Source organism: Carcharodon carcharias, chromosome 13 (assembly GCF_017639515.1).
Source record: "Carcharodon carcharias isolate sCarCar2 chromosome 13, sCarCar2.pri, whole genome shotgun sequence".
NCBI classification, from domain to species: Eukaryota; Metazoa; Chordata; class Chondrichthyes; order Lamniformes; family Lamnidae; genus Carcharodon; species Carcharodon carcharias.
Genome location: NC_054479.1, coordinates 10,429,457 through 10,457,300, shown reverse-complemented (window position 1 = coordinate 10,457,300; position 27,844 = coordinate 10,429,457). Strand labels below are relative to the sequence as shown.

General features: G+C 43.4%; 1 protein-coding gene across 1 annotated transcript; it reads left to right on the top strand.

The window, feature by feature from the left end:
• LOC121286337 (catechol O-methyltransferase-like) lies at positions 1–27,734 on the top strand. Its single transcript, XM_041203420.1, has 5 exons — positions 1–92; positions 1,536–1,812; positions 8,017–8,210; positions 12,613–12,744; positions 27,288–27,734. Exons 2-5 carry the CDS (start codon positions 1,536–1,538, stop codon positions 27,465–27,467), a joined length of 783 nt encoding a protein of 260 aa, XP_041059354.1. The 5' UTR covers positions 1–92; the 3' UTR covers positions 27,468–27,734.
• The last annotated feature ends 110 nt before the right edge of the window (positions 27,735–27,844 follow it).

Sequence of the window (27,844 nt, the reverse complement as noted above, 5' to 3'; positions counted from 1 at the left end):
GGCAAACAGAAGCTCTACCCAAACATGATCTTTAAAAACCAGCTTGTTTTGAATAAGGTGGACTGGATCTGAACAATTCTCCTTCCATAAAGGTAATTACCAATTGTAAATGTACCTTCTTGTGATAAATACAGGTTGCTTAGGCTGTACATTTATTTTTCTTTATAAGGAAGTAATTTAGTTAAGGGGATCCAGTCCTGCATCCCAATATTATTACTGCGTGACATGAGTGATAAATCTGTTATACAATAGTGGTCCAGAATTTACCTTCTATCGCTCAGGGTGTAAACATCAGAACGGCTTAATTGATTGTTCTTATAGCCTTGACATAATTATTGGTTTAAAGGCACTCACATTTTGGGAGTGATGTGATTACGATTTAGAGAGAGATCACTTTTGGAACACGCACTTTGGTATTTCCGTGAGCGCACGTTGTTATTTATTCTTGCTAGTGGGATTTCAGGAAGTATCCGCGGCAACAGGGGGTTCAGGGAAGCACCGCTCCTGAAACACCAGCTCCCTTGCTGAGCAAATAAAACACAAACGTATTTTTTTAAAAAAAAATTAATCCAAGGGACTGCATTAAAGGGAAATGGTGGCACTGGAGGGGAGGGATTTGTCCGGGAATTACGAATAGACAATGTACAAATAGACAATAGACAATGAAACAAAACCTCCAAAGTGAACAGCCAATAATGCAGTGCTGCGGTTGGAAAACAAAAACAAAAAATCACTGTTTAAGGTTGATTTCGCTAGGTAAGAAGCACCTTTCTTCTGACTGGCAATCAATTACTTTTCATGTTCAGATTCTGGCTGCGGAAGGCCAGGTTGTTGAGGTTATGTGAGGATTTCCAACCGTCCAGGATTGGAACCTGGAGTCTCCAGAAATTGGAGATTAATCTTCAGGGACTGCTGCCAGCAACCCGGGACGGAAAAAAAAATCGTTGGGGACATTTAGTTATGTGTAGTTTCCATTTTAATTAGTTATAAAAATATAGTCCAAGGATTTTAGAAGTTTGCTTAATTGGGTGACGCTGCTGGAGGTGGGAAGCTATGTGATGAAACCTCCTCGAATATGTCCAGAGTTTGCAATCCTCTGGTCTTTTCCCCTACTGATCACTGTTAATTTCTACACACAAGATTAAAATTAACTATTCAAACTAACAGTTGGCAGGTTAGCATTGGCATGGACTGAAATAGATGGTAGAAAACTGCTACTGCTGTCTGTGCATCTGCAGGAACTGCAATGCTATACAGTGCAACTAAATCCTTCATAGTCCCCTCTGTGACAACAACTTCAGTGTCAGCAGCGATATTAATCTACGTTAAATTCCTGGGATGCAGGGCCCGTTGATTTCAATCAGACTCAAATGGGGCGGGTGACTAAATTCAGCTGCTGTCCACGCTTGATTTCTTACAAGTTATCATGGTGATAAATTATAATTATTTAATTAATATAATTAATTTAGATCAGGCTTGTATCTTTTGTACACATATGTAGGTGTGTGTGTGTGTGTGTATTTTTCCCTCCCTAGATGCTGGAGTATCTCACAATCCTTGGCACCTTCGTGGCAAGTCTACTCCTCTTACTGTTCCCTATTCTGGCTGGGAGCAACATCACAGTTGCAATTTTCTGGCATGCGGTCCTGAAAGAGAAAATGGCACGGCTCATAACCGGAAAAAGCAAGGAGGACAGAATTTTAGAATTCGTGTTGCAAAATGCTGTGAAAGGTGATGCAAGGAGTGTGGTGGACAAGATCGACAAATACTGCAGAGAGAAAGAGTGGGCAATGAATGTAGGGGATGAAAAAGGTAAAATTTTATTTCGAAAATAATCTAAGATCCCATTTTACCCTTGCAAGTTAAACACATTGGTTTTGGCTGTAAGGTCTTCATTTTACCCATAATGTACCATCCCTTTGTACACTTGGCCAGAAATTTGACACAGCCCAAACTCTAATGATATAATGGCAACTATCATTTATCTTGAGCCTTTAATGTAAAAAGATGTTCAAAGGTGCTTCAAGCAGGGGGGGTGGGGAGGGGGGTGGGGACACGGGAAAAAAAATGCAACTTGATTCTTGCAAAACGCAATAACTAAATTGAAAACCAGTATTCTGGAGAAATTAATTTAACAACATTTCTATTTGGATGATGATCCACCCCTACCTAAAACAATACTGCACAGCTCAAAGGTTACCAAGTATTTTCTTCCTCAAACGAAATATTAAAGATATGTTAGCAGCTCAGAGTTTTCGAAATTCTTAAAACAAATGTGCTCTTCAAGAGGAAAAAAAACCAGATGCAGTGTTTTGTTGGATTTTCACCGTGTAGAAGTTAAATATTTCGCAGCATGGATGTGTTTTCTTTTGCATTTTAATAATGAAACATTTCAGGATTGGGGTCCAAATTGACATAAAGCTTTGACAATTCTTTGAAAATGAATTTCAAGCCTTAAGTTAGACGAACATAAGAAATAGGAGGAGTAGACCACGTGGCTCCTCGAACTCTGCCATTCAGTGCAATCATGGATGATTTTCTGCCTCAGTTCCACTTTCCTTCAAGCTCCCCATATCCCTTGATTCCTTGAGATGTCAATAATCTATCTTAACCTTAAATATATTCAATGATGACACATCCACAAACATCTGGGGTAGAGAATTGCAAAGATTCACAGCCCTTTGTGAAGAAAATTCTCCTATCTCAGTCCCAAAGGATCAACCATTTATCTTGAAGTGTGTCCCCATGTTCCAGATTCCCCACCCAGGGGGAAGCAACTTCCTCAGTGTCTAACCTATCAAGTTCCTTCATAATCTTTTGTGTTTCAATGAGATCATCTCTCATTCTTCTAAATTCCAGAAAGTATAGATCCCAATTTACTCAGCCTCTCATCCAAGAGACCAATCTAGTGTACTTTGCTGTATTACTTTCAAGACAAATATATTCTCCCTTAGATATGGTGACCAAAACTGCTCACAGTGCAAGCAAGACTTCCTTATTCTTGTACTCCAGTTGCCTTGCAAGTAAGACCCACTTGCCTTCCTAATTGCTGCACCTACATGTTAACATTTTTGTGTTCCTTGTGTGAATGCACCCAAGCCTCTGTGAACATCAACCTTTATACAAATCATGCCTTTTAAAAATTCTTCTGCTTTTCTATTCTTATGGCCAAAGGGAGTAACCTCATGCTTCCTCACATTATACTCCATCTGCCACCTTGTTGCTTACTCACTTAACTGGACTCTTTCTCTTTGCATCCTGTCTCCTCCTACTCAGTTTACATTTCCACCTAGCTTTGCATAGTCAGCAAACTTAGATACATTACTTTGACAGGGCCCTCAACTGTGTCCGGCCCATCTCCCGTGCATCCGCCGTCACGCCTTCTCCTCCCTCCCAGAAACATGATAGGGTCCCCCTTGTCCTCACTTATCACCCCACCAGCCTCCGCATTCAAAGGATCATCCTCCACCATTTCCGCCAACTCCAGCATGAAGCCACCACCAATCACATCTTCCCTTCACCCCCTGGCGGCATTCCGTAGGGATCATTCCCTTTGGGGACACCCTGGTCCACTCCTCCATCACCCCCTACTCCTCAACCCCCACCTATGGCACCACCCCATGCCCACGCAAAAGATGCAACACCTGCCCCTTCACTTCCTCTCTCCTCACTGTCCAAGGGCCCAAACACTCCTTTCAAGTGAAGCAGCATTTCACTTGCATTTCCCCCAACTTAGTCTACTGCATTCGTTGCTCCCAATGCGGTCTCCTCTACATTGGAGAGACCAAATGTAAACTGGGCGACCGCTTTGCAGAACACCTGCGGTCTGTCCGCAAGAATGACCCAAACCTCCCTGTCGCTTGCCATTTTAACACTCCACCCTGCTCTCTTGTCCACATGTCTGTCCTTGGCTTGCTGCATTGTTCCAGTGAAGCCCAATGCAAACTGGAGGAACAGCACCTCATCTTCCGACTAGGCGCTTTACAGCCTTCCGGACTGAATATTGAATTCAACAACTTTAGATCTTGAACTCCCTCCTCCATCCCCACCCCTTTTCTGTTTCTTCCCCCTTCCTTTTGTTTTTTCCAATAATTTATATAGATTTTTCTTTTCTCACCTATTTCCATTATTTTTCAATCTTTTATGCCCCCCACCTCTACTAGAGCTATACTTTGAGTGCTCTACCATCCATTCTTAATTAGCACATTAGTTTAGATAATATCACCAACTTCAACACCACTGTGTTCTTTTGTTCTTTTGTGTGACATCTTTTGATTATCTGTTCCTATCACTGCTTGCTTGTCCCTACAACCACACCACCCCACTCCACTTCTCTCCCCCCACCCACCTTAAACCAGCTTATATTTCACCCCTCTCCTTGGATTCACCCAGTTCTGCTGAAGGGTCATGAGGACTCGAAACGTCAACTCTTTTCTTCTGCGCTGATGCTGCCAGACCTGCTGAGTTTTTCCAGGTAATTCTGTTTTCGTTTTGGATTTCCAGCATCCGCAGTTTTTTGTTTTTATACATTACTTTTGGTCTCTTCATCTAAATCATCTACATAGAATATAAATGCTGGCCCAGCCAGCCAAGCCCACATCTGTGAATGAATTAGTAAAAAAATTTGAGCACTGATCCTTGCAGAACTGTAGTTACAGCCCACCAATTTGAAAATGCTCTGTTTATCCCTACTCTGCTTCCTGTCCATAATCAATCCTCTATCCCCCATGCTAATATATTACTCCAACTCCATGATTTCTTATCTTGCACATTAAGCTTGTTGTGTGGCACCTGTATTGAAGGCCTTTCAGAAATTCAAGGATACTACATTTACATGCTCCCCTTTAATTACCCAAGAGAAAGTTGAGGTTAGAAAAGAAACTGCTATCAGCTCTTAGCAAGGTAGCTGATCAGCCACATAGACTTCCATTTCCCTCTGTACTCCCAAGGGTGGGATATAGAAACCTGAAGTTGAAAGCAACATGCAGTGGTTGTGGAGTGAGAACTGAGGCACAATCCTGGGACACCACGGTCGGCCCTGCTATGTCCCCTCCCCTGGTGGGACAACGACAATGGCATGAACCCTCGACAATGCAACATTGCATTTTTAAATGCTCATTGTTTGGAGAGATGAAAAGCAGGTTGATTCTGGGAAGAGCTCCACAATGACAAAATCCTTAAACTATTTTTTGTAGATAATAGACCTAAAGTTGCCAGAGAGAAAAAAACTGAAGCTAAATTAAAAATTGCTATAATCTATCACAAGATAACCATGTTGCATACACTATTTTATCAAAAGCAAAATACTGTAGATGCTGGAAATCTGAAAAAAAACCCAGAAAATACTGGAAATAGCCAGCAGGCTCGGCAGCATCAATGGAGAGAGAAACAAAATTAACATTTCCGGTCTGCAACCTTTCATCAGACCTGAAAGGTTAACTGTTTCTCCCTCCAGATACTGCCTGACCTGCTGAGTATTTCCAACATTTTCTGCTTTAATACCCTATCTTATCCTTGGACAGAATGCATTCTTTCCTATGACTCAAAGCAGTGAACATGTGAAAAATACAGGTCCGATCAAGAATATTACATTTGTAGGTGGACAGCCTTCCCACCTAGAGGTGTCAGCTTCATGGCCTTGGCAGCCAGGAACATACCAGGGTGTTGCATTCCTGCAAAGCAATGAGGAGAGATTAGAGGAGGTGCAGAAAAGATGAGAATCAGGGATGAGGGGCTTCATTTAAAAAGAAAGACTGAAGAAGCTGCAGTTCTTTGCCTTAGAGAAGATTTGATAGAGCTGGACAAAATCATGAGGCATCTACATAGAACAGATAGAGAGAAACTGTTCCTATTGGTGGAAGGACACGGATTTAAGGTGATTGACAAAACAATCAATCAAAGGCGACATGAGAAAAAACTCTTCTGCAGCGAGTGGTTGCAATCTGGAATGCACTGTCTGAAAAGGCAGATTTAATCATGGCTTTCAGAAGGGAATTGGGTAACCACCTGAAAGGAGAACATTTGTAGAGCTATGGGGAAAGGACTGAGGAAAGGCACAAGTTAAATTGCTCATGCAGAGCAGGCACAGGCTCAATAGGCCAAATAGCCTCCTCCTGCGCTGTACCCATTCCATGATGCAATAAAAAACTGGAACCCTGACTGAGTCATCTTGTCCCTAGCCCAGGCATGCTGACTCCACCGAGTGATGTACAAATTGCTGCCAGATGAATGCAGTTTTATTTGTGAACAAAGCTTCACATGAGTGCTGGACAGTCTACACGGGCACAACATCACTTGATTCATCACGGTCCTTGTCAAGAAGTGCAAAATAACTAAGTTGGATCAAAACTGAACCCACTATCACAACCAAAATACCAAACTATGATTCCTCAATTTCAATTCACTCTATTGTGAAAAAAAGTTCCTTCAATGCAAGATTTCAGGAGAGCCTTTTTTTTTTGGTGTGTGATCAATATGACCTTGTCGAAGTAGTTTGGGTTTTCAGACATGTTGTTTCGATGAGTTGCCAGGTTATTCTGGACTCAAGTGAAAAAATCTGTGTGGGGTCCATGCCTTAAATAATAAATGACATACATGATAAATGAACCATCCAAGAAGGCAATGTATTTTAACTGAAATGTGGAGCGGAGTTCAGTGTTCCCATCTGTTACCATGGCAGCTATCTACTGGGTAGGCTGAGTCAAGGGACATTGAAGATTGCCTGCCAAATTCAATATATAAAAAACTGATATGATCGCAGAATAATTTATCTTTTGATCACAACATGCTTTGAGAAAACTGGTTTCCAGAAAGGAAAAGGTACAAGGGTATCATTATGAAAGCCCACGTTCGTAAATAAGATTAAAATATTCATAATAAATGTGTGTTACTGAGCAAGGAAGGATAATGTACAGCCACATAATTCTGCATTGTTACTTCTTGCCTCACAACCTATGGCAGAATGTTTTAGAGTTTTCACAAGAGTAGTTGATGAAGGCAAAAAGCTTAGAAACATCCCAGTACAATCCAAGCGATGCAAGGAGGGAAGGTCCCATGTCTGTGCTTAGTTAGCTGATCTCTTCAGAATGGCAACAATGGGACCTACAATTGGTTTAAGTGGGCTGATTTGACAAAAGGAATTCAACTAAAGTCCCTGTTTGTAACAATTGTCCAATTCCATCTGGTGAAAAGTGTGCCTGTATGGACTTTGAAGATTAAACTACAAAGTCCCCCACAATTAAATTGTCTGTTTTAAGCTCACACATGAACAGTGATCACCGTGGTACCCACAGTGGGATACCCCTTCACGAATCATGGCCTTCAGCACAGAAAGAGATGGAAAACTAGGCAACTTTAATTACAAATTCAACAAAAGAAAAATCCAGTAAAACACTCATGAAACTGCTGAGGGTATTCCACATTACACAGTAGCAAAGGGTTGAGTTGGGTAGGGGAGAAAGCTAAGATAGAATGTGTGAAATTGCCTGACATTTCAGCTCAATCCACCTAAGCAGCATCTGGAAATGCCTGTAGTCCAGAGCATCCTACCCTCTCCTGGTCAATGATGACCAAGCGTAAAACTCCTGCAAAGGGAACCAAATATTAATGAAAATGAATCAGCAAAACTTCTAACAAAAGTTATTTTAAATGCCACAAATAAATCCTCAAAATCCTTGAAAATGCAGCAGCTAATTTATGTTGCTCTGGGGTCAGTTTTTAGGACATTGAACATTAAGACATGATTGAAATAAATTAATGAATGCTTAACAGGCAATCTGTGGCTCACAGTTTACTTACCCAACCCGTCTAAAGAAATAACCTATAGCAAGAAGTTGTAGAGAAACACTATAATTTTTCACTTGATACCTGCATGAAGAAAAGGGGTTGAAGGTATATGGGAACATACTGGGTAAATGTGATGAGAATAACTTGCTTGTGTGAAGGATGAATGCTAACACAGACTGACTGGCTGAATACCCTGTTTCCGTGTTGTAACTGTTATGCATTTATATGCAGGTGCAATCTTGGACAAAGTGTTGGAGGAGGCAAATCCATTAACCGTCTTGGAACTGGGGACATATTGCGGTTACTCAGCCTTGCGCATGGTCCTTGTGCTTAAACCTGGTGCTCGTTTACTGACCATTGAGTTCAACCCAGCCAATGTAAACATTGCAAAACAGATCTTCTGCTTTGCTGGTGTTGAGGACAAGGTAAAGCCCAAAGAGAAATTCAATAATTTCATTAAAAACTCTCTTTGCAATTCCTTTACATTCTATTTATTTGAAATATACATTTATAAAATTAATTTATGGGAGGCGGGCATCACTGGCCAGGCCAGCATTTATTGCCCATCCCTATTTGCCCTTGAGAAGGTGGTGAGTCACCTTCTTGATCTGCTGCGGTCCGTGTGGTTTAGGTACAACCACAGTGCTGTTAGGGAGGGAGTTCCAAGATTTTGACCCAGTGCCAGTAAAGACACAGTGTTGTAGTTCCAGGTCAGGATGGGTGAGTGGCTTGGAGAGGAACTTGCAGGGGGTGTTGTTCCCTGTATCTGCTGCCCTTGTCCTTCTAGGTGGTAGAGGTTGTGGATTTGGAAAGTGAAGAGGCTCTAGTTGGTTGCTGCAGTGCATCTTGTAGATGGTACACACTGCTGCCACTGTGCATCTATGGTGGAAGGAATGAGTGTTTAAAGTGGTGGATGAGATGCCAATCAAGCAGACTGCTGTGTCCTGGATGGTGTCCAGCCTCTTGAGTGTTGTGGGAGCTGCACTCATCCAGTCAAGTGGACAGTATTCCATCACACTCCTGACTTGTGCCTTGTAAATGGTGGACAGGCTTTGGGGAGTCAGGAGGTGAATTAGTTGCTGCAGGATTCCCAGCTTCTGACATGCTCTTGTAGCCACAATATGGCTGGTTCAGTTCTGGTCAATGGTAACCCACAGGATGTTGAAAGTAGTGGATTCAGCAATGTTAACGCCATTGAATATCAAGAGGAGATGGTTGAATTTTCTATTATTGGAGGTGGTCACTGCCTGGCACTTGTGTAGCATGAATGTAACTTGGCACTTATCGGTCCAAGTCTTGCTGCATATGGACACTGACTGCTTCAGTATCTGAATACTGCCAAATGGTGAACATTGTGCAATCATCCCTACTTCTGACTTTATGATGGAGGGAAAATCATTGATGAAGCAGCTGAAGATGGTTGTGCCTAGGACACTACCTTGAGGAACACCTGCAGTGATGTCCTGAGAGTGAGGTGATTTACCTCCAACAACCACAACCATCTTTCTTTGCACAAAGTATGACTCCAATTAGCGGGGAGTTTTCCCTGATTCCCATTGACTCCAGTTTTTCTAGGGTTCCTTGATGCCACACTCGGTCAAATATTGCCTTGATGTCAAGGACAGTCACACTCACCTCACCTCCAGAAGTTCAGCTCTTTTGTCCATGCTTGAACCAAGGCTGTATTGAGATCAGGAGCTGAGCAGTCCTAGTGGAACCCAAACTGAGCATCAGTGAGCAGGTTATTGCTGAGTTCGTGCCACTTGACAGCACTGATGATGACACCTTCCATCACTTTTCTGATGATCGAGAGTAGACTATAGGGCAGTAATTGGCCAGGTTGGATCTATGCTGCTTTTTGTGGACACTACATACCTTAGCAATTTTCCACATTGGTAGGTAGATACCTGTGTTGCAGCTGTATTGAAACAGCTTGGCTAGGGCCGCAGCAAGTTCTGGAGCACGTCTTCAATACCACTGCCGGAATATTGTCAAGGCCCATAGTCTTTGCAGTATCCAATACCTTCAGCAATTTCTTGATGTCACGTGGAGTGAATTTAACTGGCTGAAGACTTGCATCTGTGATATTGGGGACCGCTAGAGGAGGCAGAGATGGATCATCCACTCGGTATTTCTGGCTGAAGAGGGTTACAAATGCATAGTCTCTTGCACTGATGTGCTGGGCTCCCCCATCATTGAGGATGCGGTTATTTATGGAGTCTCGTCCTCCAGTTGGTTATTTAATTGTCCATCACCATACAAAACTGGATGTGGCAGGACTGCAGAGCTTAGATCTCATCTATTGATTGTGGGATCGCTTAGATCTATCTATTGCTTGCTGCTTAGGACTACTTACATGCCAAGTAGTGTGTGTTGTAGCTTCACCAGGTTGACACCTTGATTTTAGGTATGCCTGCTGCTGCACTTGGCAGTGTCATCATGTATTCTTCAGTGAACCAGAGCTGATTCCTCAAATAGATGGTAATTGTACAGTGGGGGCTATGACGTTATAGATTGTGGTTGAATACAATTCTGCTGCTGATGGCCCACAAAGCCCCATGGATGGCCAGTTTTGAGTTGCTCGATCTGTTCGAAATCTATGGTGATCATGCCGCACAACACAAAGGATGGTATCCTCCATGTGAAGACACGAATTCATCTCCACATAGACTGTGCGGTGGCCATTCCTACAAATACCGTCATGCACAGATGCATCTGCAGCAAGTAGATTGGTGATGATGAGGTCAAATAGGGTTTTCCCTGTTGTTGGTTCCCTCACCACCTGCCACAGACCCAGTCTAGCGGTTATGTCCTTTAGGACTCAGCCAGCTCAGTCAGTAGTGGTGCTACCAAGTCACTCTTGGTGATGGATATTGAAGTCCCCCACCCAGAGTACATTGTGTTCTTGTCATCCTAAGTGCTTTTTCCAAGTGATGTTCAACATGGCAGAATATTGATTCAGTCAGCTGAGGATGGGTGGTATGTGGTAACCTGCCAGAGGTTTCCTTGCCTATATTTGACATGAGACTTCATGGGGGTCCAGAGTCAATGTTGAGGACTCCCAGGTCAACTCCCTCCTGACTATATACCACTGTGCTACCGCCTCTGGCAGGTCTGTCCTGTCTCTGGGGCAGGATAAAACAAGGGATGGTGATGGTACTGTCAGGGACGTAATAAGGTGTGATTCCATGAGTATGACTGTCAGGCAGTTGCTAGTCTGTGGGATAGCGCTCCCAATTTTGACACAAGGCCCCAGAGGTCAGCAAGAATGACTTCGTGGGGTCAACGATGGCACACACAGCCATGTCGATGCTGGTTGGTCTATGGTTTAATTCCTTTTTGACTCTATAGTAGTTTGATATAACTGATTGGCTTGCTGGGCCTTTTCAGAGGGTAGTTAGGAGTCAACTATGTTGCTGTGGGTACAGAGGCACATGTTGGCCAGACCAGATAAGGACAGCAGATTTCCTTCCCTAAAGTGAACCAGATGGGTTTTTAATGACAATTAATGATAGTTTTATGGTCACTTTTACTGAGACAAGCTTTTAATTCCAGGTTTATTAGCTGAATTTAAATTCCACCAGCTGCCATTGTGGGATTTGAATCCATATCCCCAGGACATTCACCAAGGCCTCTGCATTGCCAGTCCAGTGACATAACCATATGTCACCACCATCCCCCACCTTCTTCCCAATAATGCCTCCAATACAAGTTATATCTTTCCTTAAATACAAAGACCAAAATTGCACATGGTATTGCAGGTGTGGTCTTACAAAAGCCTCATACATGTAGCAAGATTTCTTTATTCTTGTACTCCAATCCCTTTGCAATAAAAGCCAACATGTCATTTGCTTTCCTAATTACTTGCTGTACCTGGATGCTAAGTTGGTGTTCCTTATACAAGCATCAACATGTATAAGTTTCACAGCTGCTAAAAAGATTCTGCTTTTCTGTTCTTATGACCAAAGTGAACAACCTCATACTTCATATTATACTCCATCTGTCATCGTGTTTCGGTCTATGTTGCTTTGCTGACTCTGTCTTCCTCTCAGCTTACATTCCCACCTAACTTTGTGTCATCGGCAAACTTAGATAAATTACTTTCTGTATCTTCTCATAAGTCATTTGTATAGGTGGTAAATGACTGAGGCTTCATCACTGATCCTGGACTCACTTGAAGAAAGAATAGTTGGTGGTAAGCAGAATAGTTGCCAGCATCTATGGGCCTCAACCCTCATGATTTTTAAACAATTCATTCATGTAATGTGGGTGTCGCTGGCAAGGTCAAAATTTGTTGCCCATTCCTAACTGCCCTTGGTGAGCCACTTTCTCGAACAGCTGCAGTCTGTAGATACACCCACAGCGCTGTTAGAGAGGGACTTCCAGAATTTTGGTCCGGTGGAATTGAAGGAACAGGGATATAGTTCCAAGTCAGAATGGTATCTGATGCTTGGAGGGGAACTTCCAAGGTGGTGGTGCAGTGAAAGAAACATTGGCAAGTTGCTACAGTGTATCTTGTAGATGGCACATATTGCAGCCATGTTACCATGGGGCGAGAGGAATGCCAGAGTAACCCATTGTTTGAGTGGAAGTGCTGACCAATAACTCATGCCAATGCTATCAGAAGGCCTCAATTCCCCACAGCGAGGAACAGGCTTGCACTGTGTTACTATGATACCATAGCCAACAATGAAGGAGCTTTCCAACAACAGGGGCTCAAGGCAGAGGTCAATTTCAATCCATTTCCTGCAGTCTAGGCTCTTATTTATTCTAATCAATAATAAAAAAATAGATCTCATTATTTGTCTCCTGCTCCAATGAATTAAGGTGGAGATCTTGGAAGGTTCATCTGGAGTTATTATTCCTCAACTGAGGCAGCAGCACGAGGTGGACACTTTAGATTTTGTTTTCCTTGATCACTGGAAGGACAGGTATCAACCCGACACCCAACTCCTGGAGGTAAGAGTTCTGTTTTCCTTCTGTTTTTCCTCTGCATCAAACCAATACAGCTTGAAACATAGACAGAGCAGCTTTAGAAATTTATAAAAGGGTGAAACACATTGAAGGCATATTTATTGTTCAAGGAAAATGAGGGCATTCTCAGGAAACATTGCTTTTTGGTGCATTTCATTAATTTGGAGTTCGTTTTATTTAATTTGAGCATCGATGTATTTATGAAAGCTCATTTGAATTACATTTATATAAGAGATTACGAATAATTAGAATAACTGGAATGAATGACTTATATCTGAAAGAGTGGGGAAACCAAAAAACAGACTGAGTACTTGGCTTCACAGGACATTGAATACATGATTGACATACAAACATACCCAATGGCATCTCGATCTTCACACCATATTTTTATGTAGAGTACCTGGCCCTCTCAGCTTGCCACCACTTCAGCTCCCACCCCAGGTCAAAACGAATTTTCAATGTTAGAAAATCATGCTTTATAAATAAAAAAGTATGAATTTACTGGCTGGAAGCTACTAACTGAATTTTTAAAAAAGACTTGACTTGAAATCGCAATCAAAGGTACCTGAAGGTTTGCATCACTGTACCTTCTACATTCCAAAGCAATGGAAATGGAGACCACCTAACTGCAAAGCCTCACCAGAACAATTGCCTTGAAGGAGTACGAATGGGGGCCATCTCCTATCGAATTAACAAAGCACCCAGACAATCACCTTGGTACTCAATTGGGCGGAGACAAACCAGTAGACCTAATTACCTGGACAATGGAACTCTGGCTATGAAAGGATTTACCCAGATATAATCTAATCATGTAAGCCAGGCAACTAGAATCTACTAGACATGACCTACTTGGATCACTGGGCAGTTGAAGAGGGTCATGTAATAATCCAGCTAACCCTATGGTTACCAGCACAAGCAAATGAGACGCTGAGGGAAAAAGACCCTGAGTGGGTTCCCCCCTTCTCTCTCCATGCAACTTGCAAGTTTTGAAACCGGTCTGCTGAGACAAATGGCATAGGTGCCTTTAAAGAGAAACTAGATGATCACAGGAGGGAGATAAGAATAAAAGGCTACATTGATAGGGTTAGACGATGAGGGTGGGAAGAGGCTCATATGGCGTATAAACACCAGCATGGGCCAATTGAGCTGAATGGACTGTTTCTGCGCGATACATTCCACATAACATAACAAATACCTAATTAATTAAATATAAACAAATAAAAACCAATCTGTTTGATTCAGTTGCTCAGCATCATCCGGCAGGAAATTCATTTTTTTTGTTGCAAGCTTCCAATTCGAAACTGATGTGCAACAGGAAACTATCAAATCATTTCAGGAAATGTGAAACTTTCATTCGTAACCTTTCATTTTTTCCCACAACTAAGAACTCCCAGTAAAAGCAACATTTATAAGAAATCCATAAAAGTTTATCAACTCTAAATGAAATATTTATCCTTACTCAGAGTCATAGCAGTGTTGATGACCCCTGGAACATATTTTTTTCCCAGAGTCTGAAAGTTATGTTGGGAGCCAGTGATTCAATTTGAAGAAGTTGATTGGAGTTTTGCTTGGCTTTGTTGACACTTTACCCTTGCAAATGACAAGGTTCTTCCGACTTGGCTGCAGCCTATTTCAGTTCAAGCAAGCTCCAGCCCCTTTCATCTTTGCTGACAATTAACCCATGCTGCACGCTCCCTGCAACAGCTCCAACAGACCCAATCCATCCAGAGTTGTGACCACTCAGACTGTTGCAAGGATCATCCTGATCCACCGGGACTTGTCCATAACCTGGAATGACGATTGGCGTTATTCCTGTTTTGCTGCATCCTTCATTGGTAAGTTTTCCCATCAGTTTTTGGGATACCTTTTCTCTCCTTTTCTACCTGCCGACTGCAAGTTATAATTCAGTCAGCAAGCACAACAGGACAGGCTGGTCTAACCTGCGGCTTGAGGGAGCCCCAAGCACCTCAGACAATTCAGTCCTATTTGCACCTCAAAGTCTTTGATACTGGTTTGCCTTGCTCATATGTTTGGAAAGGTGTATTTTTAACACTACTGTCTCATTAATGAATAGATCTTAAATCAGTGTACAAAGATCTGCTACCAGCAACTTTAAATTTAGGTAAATTAATAGGAACAGGGATTTAAACTTAATATGTGGCCTAGGGCTTCGTGGTATACATCCATGTAGCTGTGAAGATAAAAGCTTAGATGCTTCAGCAGTAGATGATTGCTGTCTACTCCTTTAGACTCTCGAGGGATATTTTTGCAGTTGAAGTCCCTCCATGGCCCCTTCTTCTCTGTAACCTCCTCCAGCTCTACAAACCAACTCCCACTCCCAAGATTTCTGCTCTTCTTGAATTCTTTCCTCACACACGTCCATCATTTTCATTGTCCCAATCTTGGCTGCCATGCCTTCAGCTACCTCAACTGGGAGCTCTGGAATATTCTCCCTAAAGTGGTCTGCTTTTCTCCCCTCTATGTCACTCCTAAAAACCTACCTCTCTGACCAAGTCACCGATTCTAATATCTCCTTACGGAGCCTGATGTCAATTTTTGTCTGATAAACTCCTGTGAAGTGCCTTTGGAGGTTATACGATGCTAAAGGCGCTGTATAAATGCAATCGTCATCTGGAAACACCAAGGTAAGTGTAGAACCCTCTTGAAAAGTACTAAAAAGAGAGCTGAGGATTGGAAACAGAGAGATGGGGTGGAGGTATAGTTGGGGCTGGAAGCCAGAGCACATGGGCAGACCCAGAATATGGGCTACTGGAATAGTTATGACTGAGTTCTGAGCATGTGCAATGCTAAATCATAGCGATTGTATTACAAGACAGTGTACATGACATGGAGTTGCATTCTTCTCATCATAAATGGTATATCCTCCAACTCATTAGTTCCCCTACAAGTCACTCACCATCCTGACTTGGAAATGTATCACCGTTCTGTCATTGTCGCTGGGTCAAGATCCTGGAACTCCCTAGCAGCATTGTGTGGGTATACCTACACCACATGGACTGCAGCGCTTCAAGAAGGCAGCTCACCACCACCTTCTCAAGGGCAATTAGGGATGGGTAATAAATGCTGGCCGAGCCAGCGAAGTCCACATCCCATAAATTAATAAATTACTGTGGGCAATGCCACAGGATATCTGCTTATACTTAAAAATAAATTTGATTTTATTTCACACTAATGAAGCAAATCATTACAGTGAAATGCATACTTAATCCATTTATAAGGTCTTTCATTAACAGGAGTTTACAAGAGAAATGCTTGGTTAACACCTCTGAACTACAGATTGAACAGCAACAGGAAAGTCATGATGATTTTTACTCAACAGAATTACAGAACTTATTTACCAGTTGCTGACTTAATTGAAACAGACAATTCTTTTATTGTTTTTTAGTATGAACCAGTTACAAAAGCACTGATCATATTCCATCCAGAGCCCACGGCTGTTACATGACTTCAAACTCAGTAATTCATTGTTCAGTAATATACCCAAAAGTCCATTTCCACTTCTATTCAAAGATTAATCTTACCAAGTTTTAATGTGCACAAATTCTCTGTACCAGTAGTCCCAGGACATAGATTCTGTTTTGTGAGCTTTCAAGACAACCCTATATATTCTATAACAAAAACAGAATTACCTGGAAAAGCTCAGCAGGTCTGGCAGCATCGGCGGAGAAGAAAAGAGTTGACGTTTCGAGTCCTCATGACCCTTCGACAGAACTTGAGTTCGAGTCCAAGAAAGAGTTGAAATATAAGCTGGTTTAAGTTGTGTGTGTGGAGGGCGGAGAGATAGAGAGAGAGAGAGGTGGGGGGGGATGTGGTTGTAGGGACAAACAAGCAGTGCTAGAAGCAGATCATCAAAAGATGTCAACGACAATAGTACAATAGAACACATAGGTGTTAAAGTTAAAGTTGGTGATATTATCTAAACGAATGTGCTAATTAAGAATGGATGGTAGGGCACTCAAGGTATACTCTGGTTGGGTTTTTTTTTAATACTGGAAATAGGTGGGAAAAAGAAAATCTTTATAATTTATTGGAAAAAAAGGAAGGGGGTTGTTGAATTCAATATTCAGTCCGGAAGGCTGTAAAGTGCCTAGTCGGAAGATGAGGTGTTGTTCCTCCAGTTTGCGTTGGGCTTCACTGGAACAATGCAGCAAGCCAAGGACAGACGTGTGGACAAGAGAGCAGGGTGGAGTGTTAAAATGGCAAGCGACAGGGAGGTTTGGGTCATTCTTGCGGACAGACCGCAGGTGTTCTGCAAAGCGGTCGCCCAGTTTACATTTGGTCTCTCCAATGTAGAGGAGACTGCATTGGGAGCAACGAATGCAGTAGACTAAGTTGGGGGAAATGCAAGTGAAATGCTGCTTCACTTGAAAGGAGTGTTTGGGTCCTTGGATGGTGAGGAGAGAGGAAGTGAAGGGGCAGGTGTTGCATCTTTTGCGTGGGCATGGGGTGGTGCCATAGGTGGGGGTTGAGGAGTAGGGGGTGATGGAGGAGTGGACCAGGGTGTCCCGGAGGGAGTGATCCCTACGGAATGCCGATAAGGGGGGTGAAGGGAAGATGTGTTTGGTGGTGGCATCATGCTGGAGTTGGCGGAAATGGCGGAGGATGATCCTTTGAATGCGGAGGCTGGTGGGGTGATAAGTGAGGACAAGGGGGACCCTATCATGTTTCTGGGAGGGAGGAGAAGGCGTGAGGGCGGATGCGCGGGAGATGGGCCGGACACGGTTGAGGGCCCTGTCAACGACCGTGGGTGTAAAACCTCGGTTAAGGAAGAAGGAGGACATGTCAGAGGAACTGTTTTTGAAGGTAGCATCATCGGAACAGATGCGACGGAGGCGAAGGAACTGAGAGAATGGGATGGAGTCCTTACAGGAAGCGGGGTGTGAGGAGCTGTAGTCGAGATAGCTGTGGGAGTCGGTGGGTTTGTAACGGATATTGGTGGACAGTCTATCACCAGAGATTGAGACAGAGAGGTCAAGGAAGGGAAGGGAAGTGTCAGAGATGGACCACGTGAAAATGATGGAGGGGTGGAGATTGGAAGCAAAATTAATAAATTTTTCCAAGTCCCAACGAGAGCATGAAGCGGCACTGAAGTAATCATCGATGTACCGGAGAAAGAGTTGTGGAAGGGGGCTGGAGTAGGACTGCAACAAGGAATGTTCCACATTCCCCATAAAGAGACAGGCATAGCTGGGGCCCATGCGGGTACACATAGCCACACCTTTTATTTGGAGGAAGTGAGAGGAGTTGAAGGAGAAATTGTTCAGCGTGAGAACAAGTTCAGCCAGACGGAGGAGAGTAGTGGTGGATGGGGATTGTTCGGGCCTCTGTTCGAGGAAGAAGCTAAGGGCCCTCAGACCATCCTGGTGGGGGATGGAGGTGTAGAGGGATTGGACGTCCATGGTGAAGAGGAAGCGGTTGGGGCCAGGGAACTGGAAATTGTTGATGTGACGTAAGGTGTCAGAGGAATCACGGATGTAGGTGGGAAGGCACTGGACAAGGGGAGAGAGAAGGGAGTGTCCAGTCCCTTCCCACCTACATCTGTGATTCCTCTGACACCTTACGTCACATCAACAATTTCCATTTCCCTGGCCCCAACCGCTTCCTCTTCACCATGGACGTCCAATCCCTCTACACCTCCATCCCCCACCAGGATGGTCTGAGGGCCCTTAGCTTCTTCCTCGAACAGAGGCCCGAACAATCCCCATCCACCACTACTCTCCTCCGTCTGGCTGAACTTGTTCTCACGCTGAACAATTTCTCCTTCAACTCCTCTCACTTCCTCCAAATAAAAGGTGTGGCTATGTGTACCCGCATGGGCCCCAGCTATGCCTGTCTCTTTATGGGGAACGTGGAACATTCCTTGTTGCAGTCCTACTCCAGCCCCCTTCCACAACTCTTTCTCCGGTACATCGATGATTACTTCAGTGCCGCTTCATGCTCTCGTTGGGACTTGGAAAAATTTATTAATTTTGCTTCCAATCTCCACCCCTCCATCATTTTCACGTGGTCCATCTCTGACACTTCCCTTCCCTTCCTTGACCTCTCTGTCTCAATCTCTGGTGATAGACTGTCCACCAATATCCATTACAAACTCACCGACTCCCACAGCTATCTCGACTACAGCTCCTCACACCCCGCTTCCTGTAAGGACTCCATCCCATTCTCTCAGTTCCTTCACCTCCGTCGCATCTGTTCCGATGATGCTACCTTCAAAAACAGTTCCTCTGACATGTCCTCCTTCTTCCTTAACCGAGGTTTTCCACCCACGGTCGTTGACAGGGCCCTCAACCGTGTCCAGCCCATCTCCCGCGCATCCGCCCTCACGCCTTCTCCTCCCTCCCAGAAACATGATAGGGTCCCCCTTGTCCTCACTTATCACCCCACCAGCCTCCGCATTCAAAGGATCATCCTCCGTCATTTCCGCCAACTCCAGCATGATGCCACCACCAAACACATCTTCCCTTCACCCCCCTTATCGGCATTCCGTAGGGATCACTCCCTCCGGGACACCCTGGTCCACTCCTCCATCACCCCCTACTCCTCAACCCCCACCTATGGCACCACCCCATGCCCACGCAAAAGATGCAACACCTGCCCCTTCACTTCCTCTCTCCTCACCATCCAAGGACCCAAACACTCCTTTCAAGTGAAGCAGCATTTCACTTGCATTTCCCCCAACTTAGTCTACTGCATTCGTTGCTCCCAATGCGGTCTCCTCTACATTGGAGAGACCAAATGTAAACTGGGCGACCGCTTTGCAGAACACCTGCGGTCTGTCCGCAAGAATGACCCAAACCTCCCTGTCGCTTGCCATTTTAACACTCCACCCTGCTCTCTTGTCCACACGTCTGTCCTTGGCTTGCTGCATTGTTCCAGTGAAGCCCAACGCAAACTGGAGGAACAACACCTCATCTTCCGACTAGGCACTTTACAGCCTTCCGGACTGAATATTGAATTCAACAACTTTAGGTCGTGATCTCCCTCCCCCATCCCCACCCCCTTTCTGTTTCCCCCTTCCTTTTTTTTCCAATAAATTATAAAGATTTTCCTTTTCCCACCTAGTTCCATTATTTAAAAAAAACCCCACCAGACCTATAACTTGCGTGCCCTACCATCCATTCTTAATTAGCACATTCGTTTAGATAATATCACCAACTTTAACTTTAACACCTATGTGTTCTATTGTACTATTGTCGTTGACATCTTTTGATGATCTGCTTTTAGCACTGCTTGTTTGTCCCTACAACCACACCCCCCCCCACCTCTCTCTCTCTCTATCTCTCCACCCCCCACACACACACCTTAAACCAGCTTATATTTCAACTCTTTCTTGGACTCGAACTCAAGTTCTGTCGAAGGGTCATGAGGACTCGAAACGTCAACTCTTTTCTTCTCCGCCGATGCTGCCAGACCTGCTGAGTTTTTCCTGGTAATTCTGTTTTTGTTTTGGATTTCCAGCATCTGCAGTTTTTTTGTTTTTACCTATATATTCTATTCTGGTTTAAATCATTTTCCATTGGTGGAATTGGTATAACAGCAGTGAAAAATAGACACTGGATCCCTTGTTTCTGCAAATTAAAAATATTCTGCCCTGCCTCGTGTACATCAGCCTCACCTCACACCAGGTTGGCAAGTAACAGCTGCAACTTTACTGACAATTATCTGCTGAGCATCTTCCACTAATACCCACACAAAGAATAGAATGCAGATACACTTATAATCCTCAGCTCAAATTTCACAGAGCAGCAATAGTATGGATAAAATCTCAAGACACACCATTAAATAAGATTCAGTGGTTAATTTAAAATCATAAAGTGAAACACTTTTGTTTATTAATTAGGTTCATAATATTTTTGATCAGCACTGCAAGGTATTGGCGTGTCACTCTGTGCAGCCTATAATAAGAATTATTCAAGGCCTCCTAATTGACTCAGATGCTAAAAATACTCATTAGTACATAGGAAGTGCCCATGTTTGATCTCCAATCTAGTGAATTAATACTAAGAGACATCTGTTTTTACTGCTTTGCTGTTTAACTTAACTTCTGTTAAACTCATGCAGTATAAATGTCCACTGGAATGTTATCATACTGAAAAGGATGAGACATTATATCTTTGTTTACTCCTCTAGCACGAAAATCTTCCGGGAACTTGGAACAAATTTTGTCTGGCCATGCTCCTGTGAAATGTCTTGGGACACTTGACCACATTAAAGATGCTGAGCAGGCATGTATTGGAGCAAGGCATGACTGTTTAGTTAAATGTTCTCCTGCACCTTTTAGCTTGTAAGCTGTTGGAAGGACAAGCTGGTAATGCTGTGCCAAGGGCAACAGGATATCAGTGACCTTAATTAATGGAGGGACCCAACAGTATGTCCCCTTAACCAATGAGATTCCAGGATTGAGGAAAAAAAAAACAATTAAGGAATGGACGGATAATTAGAGTGAGTGAATTCAATGTTAAATCAGGTACAGAGAGAGAAATAAAGATGGAAGGGAAGTGGGATAAAGGAAATAAAATGTTAACACGAAAGATTCAATATTTTTAATATCTCCAACAATTCATAACTTGACAGAACAACATTTAATTATTCACGTTCTGGGCCAGAGAGGTTGATCAGTTCTTAAGCATTCTCAAGTTGCTAAAAATGCTTTTATTAAAAAAACTGTGTTATGCATTTGATGGGCAACAATGTGTAGATGCAGCAAATTCATAAAACTCATGGCAAGATGAAGGACAAGCTTTTCCACAAAGCTAACAATGGAGCAGTGCAAACATGGGGTATCTCTCCATTGCCACAAGCTGCTGATCATTTCCATACTTATATCAGTGACAGCCATTAAACTGGCCATTGTTCTGGCAAGCCTGTTGCATGAATGCAAATTGTTGTAATGAGGTATACATTTAGAGAAGTAATTGAAACTTTAATCCAATCCCAGGTTTCTGATTAATAAGGACAGATACACATTTATCCTGTTAATATTCCCTTCTGCAATTTTTAAGAAAACTGTCTAGCATTGTGTTGGGCTGACTTAATGCCTTGAGGTGCAAAATATCACTACACCCCAACAATACCCCTCAAAGCCTTCAACAGAAAATGAGAAAAATGACACTGACTAACTAACCTGCTCACAACTTTATCCCTGCTGAGTTAGAATTAAATTCAGCCATGGAAATAAGCCCATTTTGTTACTAAGAGATCCGTCTCACCTGTGTTGGTCTATTCCTTTCTTAAGCCTTGTTACATTGTAACTCTTTCGAGTACAAACATGTTTCCATCTGTTTCAGATGAAGTTACATTGTTTCATAGTTTGCCATTGTGAGATTTGAACTCTTGATACTCTTTTTGAGTAAACCTGTTTCCATCTGTTTCAGATGAAGTTACATTGTTTCATAGTTTGCCATTGTGAGATTTGAACTCTTGATCTTGGGGTTACAAACCCAGTACCATAACCACTTGGCTATTTAGGCCAAGCCCACTTGTTACATTGTATCATTATTTTTGATCTTGCCCTATTATAGCCTGTTATACAAACCTTTGATGGCTTATGTCTTGCAATCTATATAGCAAAAGGACCCTATTCCCTTAACTATACTTTTTAAAAATTCATTCATGGGATGTGGGTTTCATTGGCTGAGCCAGCATTTATTGCCCATCCCTAGTTTGCCCTTGAAAAGGTGGTGGTGAGCTGCCTTCTTGATCCTCTGTAGTCCCTGTGGTGTAGGTACACCCACAGTGCTGTTAGCAAGGGAGTTCCAGGGTTTTGACCCAGTGACAGTGAAGGAACGGCAATATATTTCCAAGTCAGGATGGTGAGTGACTTGGAGGGGAACTTGCAGGTGCCAGTGTTCCCATCTATCTGCTGCCCTTGTCCTTCTAGCTGGTTGTGGTTGTGGGTTTGGAAGGTGCTGTCGAAGGAGTCTTGGTGAATTCCTGCAGTGCATCTTGTAGATGGTACACACTGCTGCTACTGTGCGATGTTAGTGGAAGGAGTGAATGTCTGTGGATGTGGTGTCAGTCAAGCGGGTTCCTTTGTCCTGGATGGTGTCAAGCTTCTTGAGTGTTGTGGGAGCTGCACTCTTCCAGGCAAATGGGGTGTATTCCATCACACTCCTAACTTGTGCCTTGTAGATGGTGGACAGGCTTTGGGGAGTCAGGAGGTGAGTTACTCGTCGCAGGATTCCTAGCCTCTGGCCTGCTGTTTTAGCCATGCTATTTATATGGCTAGTCCAGTTCAGTTTCTGGTCATTGGTAATCCCCAGAATGTTGATAGTGGGGAAGTCAGTGATGGTAATGCCATTGAACATCAAGGAGCAATGGCTGGATTCTCTCTTGTTGGAGATGGTCATTGTCTGACACTTGTGTGATGTGAATATTCTTGCCACTTGTCAGCCCAAACCTGAATATTGTCCTGGACTTGCTGCATTTGGACTTGGACTGCTTCAGTATCTGAGGAGTCACGAATGCTGCTGAACATTGTGCAATCATCAGTGAACATCCCCATTTCTGACCTTATGATGGAAAGAAGGTTATTGATGAAGCAGCTGAAGAGGATTGGGCCGAGGACACTACCCTGAGGAACTCCTGCAGTGATGTCCTGGAGCTGAGGTGACTGACCTCCAACAACCACAACCATCTTCCTATGTGCTAGCTATGACTCCAACTAGCAGAGTGTTTTCCCCATGATTCCCACTGACTCCAGTTTTGTTAGGGCTCCTTGATGCCACACTGTCAAATACTGCCTTGATGTCAAGGGCAGTCACTCTCACCTTACCTCAGGAGTTCAGCTCTTTTGTCTACGTTTGAACCAAGGCTGGAATGAGGTCAGGAGCTGAGTGGCCCTGGCAGAACCCAAACTGGGTGTCTGTGAGCAGGTGATTGCTAAGCAAGTGCTGCTTGATAGCACTGTTGATGACCACTTCCATTACTTTACTGAGGATCGAGAGTAGACTGATGGGGTGGTAATTGGCTGGGTTGGATTTGCTCTGCGTTTTGTGTACAGTACATACCTGGGCAATTTTCCACATAGCCAGGTTGTAGCTGTACTGAAACAGCTTGGCTGGGGGCATGGCAAGTTCTGGAGTAGAAGTCTTCATACTATTGCTGGAATATTGTTAGGGCCCAAAGTCTTTGCAGTATCCAGTGCCTTCGGCTGTTTCTTGATATCACATGGAGTGAATCGAATTGGCTGAAGACTGGCATCAGTGATGCAGGGGACCTCTGGAGGAGGCCAAGATGGATCATCCACTTGGCACTTCTGGCTGATGATTGTAGCAAGTTCTTCAGCCTTATCTTTTGCAGTGATGTGCTGGGCTCCCCCATCATTGAGGATGGGAATATTTGTGGAGCCTGCTCCTCCAGTGAGTTATTTAATTGTCCACCACAATTCACAACTGGATGTGGCAGGACTGTGGAGATTAGATCTGATCCGTTGGTTGTGGGATCACTTAGCTCTGCCTATCACTTGCTGCTTCTGGTGTTTGACACGCAAGTAGTCCTGAGTTACAACTTCACCAGGTTGACACCTCATTTTAAGGTATGCCTGGTGCTGCTCCTGGCATGCTCTCCTGCACTCTTCTTTGAACCAGGGTTGATCCCCTGGCTTGATGGTAATGGTAGAGTGGGGGATATGCTGGGCCAATTTGGTTACAGATTGTGTTAGAGTACAATTCTGCTGTTGCTGATGGCCTGCAGTGCCTCATGGATGCCCAGTCTTGAGTTGCTAGATCTGTTCGAAATCTAACCCATTTAGCACAGTGGTCATATCACACAACACGATGGAGGGTATCCTCAATGTGAAGGCAGGACTTCATCTCCACAACGACTGTGCGGTGGTCACTCCTGCTGATACTGTCATGGACAGATGTATCTGTGGCAGGCAGTTTGGTGAGGATGAGGTCAAGTATGCTTTTCCTTCTTGTTGGTTCCCTCACCACCTGCCACTGACCCAGTCTAGCAGCTATATCGTTTAGGACTTGGCCAGCTTTCAGTGTGCTACTGAGCCTTAACTGTTCTGCAGCTATTTCCTTCATTTGCACTTCCCCATGATGAGAACCTTGTGACTTTTTAATCTAATAACCCTTTTAGCTCCATGTTGTATGATTAATACCAACTGGATTATTTAATAATCTGTGCCGACCCTCAGAAAGCACCATTTTCAACACTGACATTCATCCTTCTCCAATGCTTGCGAGGGAAAATAACACAAGTTGTGAGCGCACATTTTAAACCAATTCTATCTGAATGAGAATGTAAAAACACATTGTTAAACTATAGACTGTCAATGTATTTATTGCTAATGATAACTAAATAAAAATCAAAGCTTGAAGGGAGCTCAGCTCTCAGTGAAAACATTAATAAAGCAAGGAGCCAAAATATGTACATTTGAGCAAAGATTAGGTAGTTTACTAGGGTTCCTGAGCTATTACCAATCAATTACTGCAGTGGCAGGGGATTAGAGGAAGTGTGGCACTGTGGGAATGACAGAGTCACACACTCTTTCTGGGTCAGGATGGGTATAGAAAGAAAAGAAAGTCTTGCATTTATGTGGCACTTCTCAAAGTCTCAGCCAATCCCACAGCCAATTAAATACTTTTGCATTGTAGTCACTGTTGTGATGTAGGAAAAACAGCAGCTAAACTCTCAAACAGCAATGACCAAATGACCAGTGATGCTGGTGGAGGGATAACGTTAGCCAGAACATTAAGTCCCCTGCAATCAAATAGCTATCAAGATCCAAAACACAAATTGCAATCACTTGCGTGTGGTTTTAGAGATTGTGGAACTGAACACCAACGAGGATTTAATGCCTTCAAGAGAGGATGAGCGAAGGTAAAGAAAATAAGCACCAGGCCAGACACCAGTAACTTTGCTATGTATTTCCAGAATTTTTGGGTTTGATTTTTATATATTCTCTAATATGTGGAAGTTCATAACAACAGCACCCTCCCCTTATCCAGTTGCCCTTTGGACAGGATTCCCTTTCTGATTAGAATACACATTTCAAAATCGAAAAGTTTGGGATGCAGGATCAGTTTAAAGCCAATTATAAGTTTATTTATTTCTATAAGTTAATGACTAGGATTCTAAGTCCTATTGTATAAATGCATTACAAGATGATGTATGGAGTCATGGGGAGGCGATGGTGTAGTGGTATTGTCGCTGGACCAGGAATCCAGAGACCCAGGGTAATGATCTGGGGACCCAAGTTTGAATTTGAATTCAATAAATTGGAATTAAAGTCTAATGATGACCATGAAACCATTGTCAATTGTTGTAAAAACCCATCCAGTTCGCTAATGCCCTTTAGGGAAGGAAATCTGTCGTCCTTACCCTACATGACTCTCAGCAATGTGGTTGACTCTTAAATGCACTCTGAAATGGCACTCAGTTGTAACAAACCGCTACAATGTCACAAAGGAGGAACGAAGCCGGATGGACTACTCAGCATCGACCTAGGTACTGGAAACAACAGCAGCAATCTCAGCCCTGTCGACCCTGCAAAGTCCTCCTTACTAACATCTGGGGGCTAATGCCAAAGAGAGCTGTCGCACAGACATGTCATGACATAGTCTCCCTCATGGGATCATACCTTACAGATAATGTCCCAGACACCACCATCACCATCCCTGGGTAGGACAGGGCATCTACAAGGCGGAAGTCAGGAGTGTGATAGAATACTCCTCACTTGCCTGGATGAGTGCAGCTCCCACAACACTCAAGAAGCTTGACAACATCCAGGACAAAGCAGCCCACTTGATTGGCACCACATCCACAAACATTCACTCCCACCACCACGGTTGCACAGTAGCAACAGGGTGTACCGTCCACAAGATGCACTGCAGGAATTCACCAAGGCTCCTTTGACAATACCTTCCAAACCACGACCACTACCATGGAGAAGGACAAGGGCAGCAGATACATGGGAACACCACCACCTGCAAGTTCCCCTCCAAGTCATTCACCATGCTGACTTGGAAATATATCACCGTTCCTTCACTGTCATGGGGTCAAAATCCTGGAACTCCCTTCATAACAGCACTGTGGGTGTACCTACACTGCATGGACTGCAAGGCGCAAGAAGGCAGCTCACCACCACCTTCTCAAGGGCAACTAGTGATGGGTAATAAATACTGGCCCACCCAGCGAAGCCGACATCCTGTGAATGACTACAAAAAACTATGGACCTGTACGGTCAGATTTGTTCCTGAAACCTGTTTTGATTTAGTCATAATATCTACATAAAAGGTGATGGGCATGGTACATATTTCTTTGTATGGGTGGCACCAAGCAGCCTTGAATTGGTTAAGCTATGGACTGGAGTGTTGTACAAGTCTGTTCAGCTGACAATGGTAAGCCTGGCAGAGATGTGAGACCTTCCAAATAGGCATTTTATTTCACTGGTCTGGTGGCACTACAACTATAAATTTTGAAATAATATTGTTTCTTTATTAATTCTCAAATTCTGCATTTGTTCACAATGATTGAATTCTTTTCCTTACCTGTAGGAGTGTGGTCTGCTTAGAAAGGGCACCGTTTTGCTGGCAGACAATGTCATTGCACCAGGAGCTCCAGAATTTCTACAGTATGTACGCAACAATCCCCGTTACGTGTGCACGCACTACGCCTCAAATTTGGAATATACAAACTTCAGAGATGGAATGGAAAAAGCTATTTTTGAGGGTTAAAGGTGTAAAATACAGAGAAACTAAATAAGGTGTCAAAGCTCTTGTAACGATAAGCGATCCAAATACACCGTTCATTTGGATTTTTAGAACATTGTTGTGAGGAATTGTACTGTGCATATGAAATCTGTATATGGTCTCCAGCCTGCAACTGTTACTTTTGGTCTATCTAGTCCACCTAATCCACAGTATTGCCTTGGTGTTTATCTAACAACCTGTCCACTTCACCTGGCTAGTTCCTTCTTGAAATTCATTAAAGTTTCTTCTTGTAACCACCAACAACCCTTCATGTCAGCAATCTGTCCCACATAATTAGCACCCTTTTATGTACCTCCTGCTGCTAACTTGTAAACATGATTCCTTGTGCATAACTTCTGTAT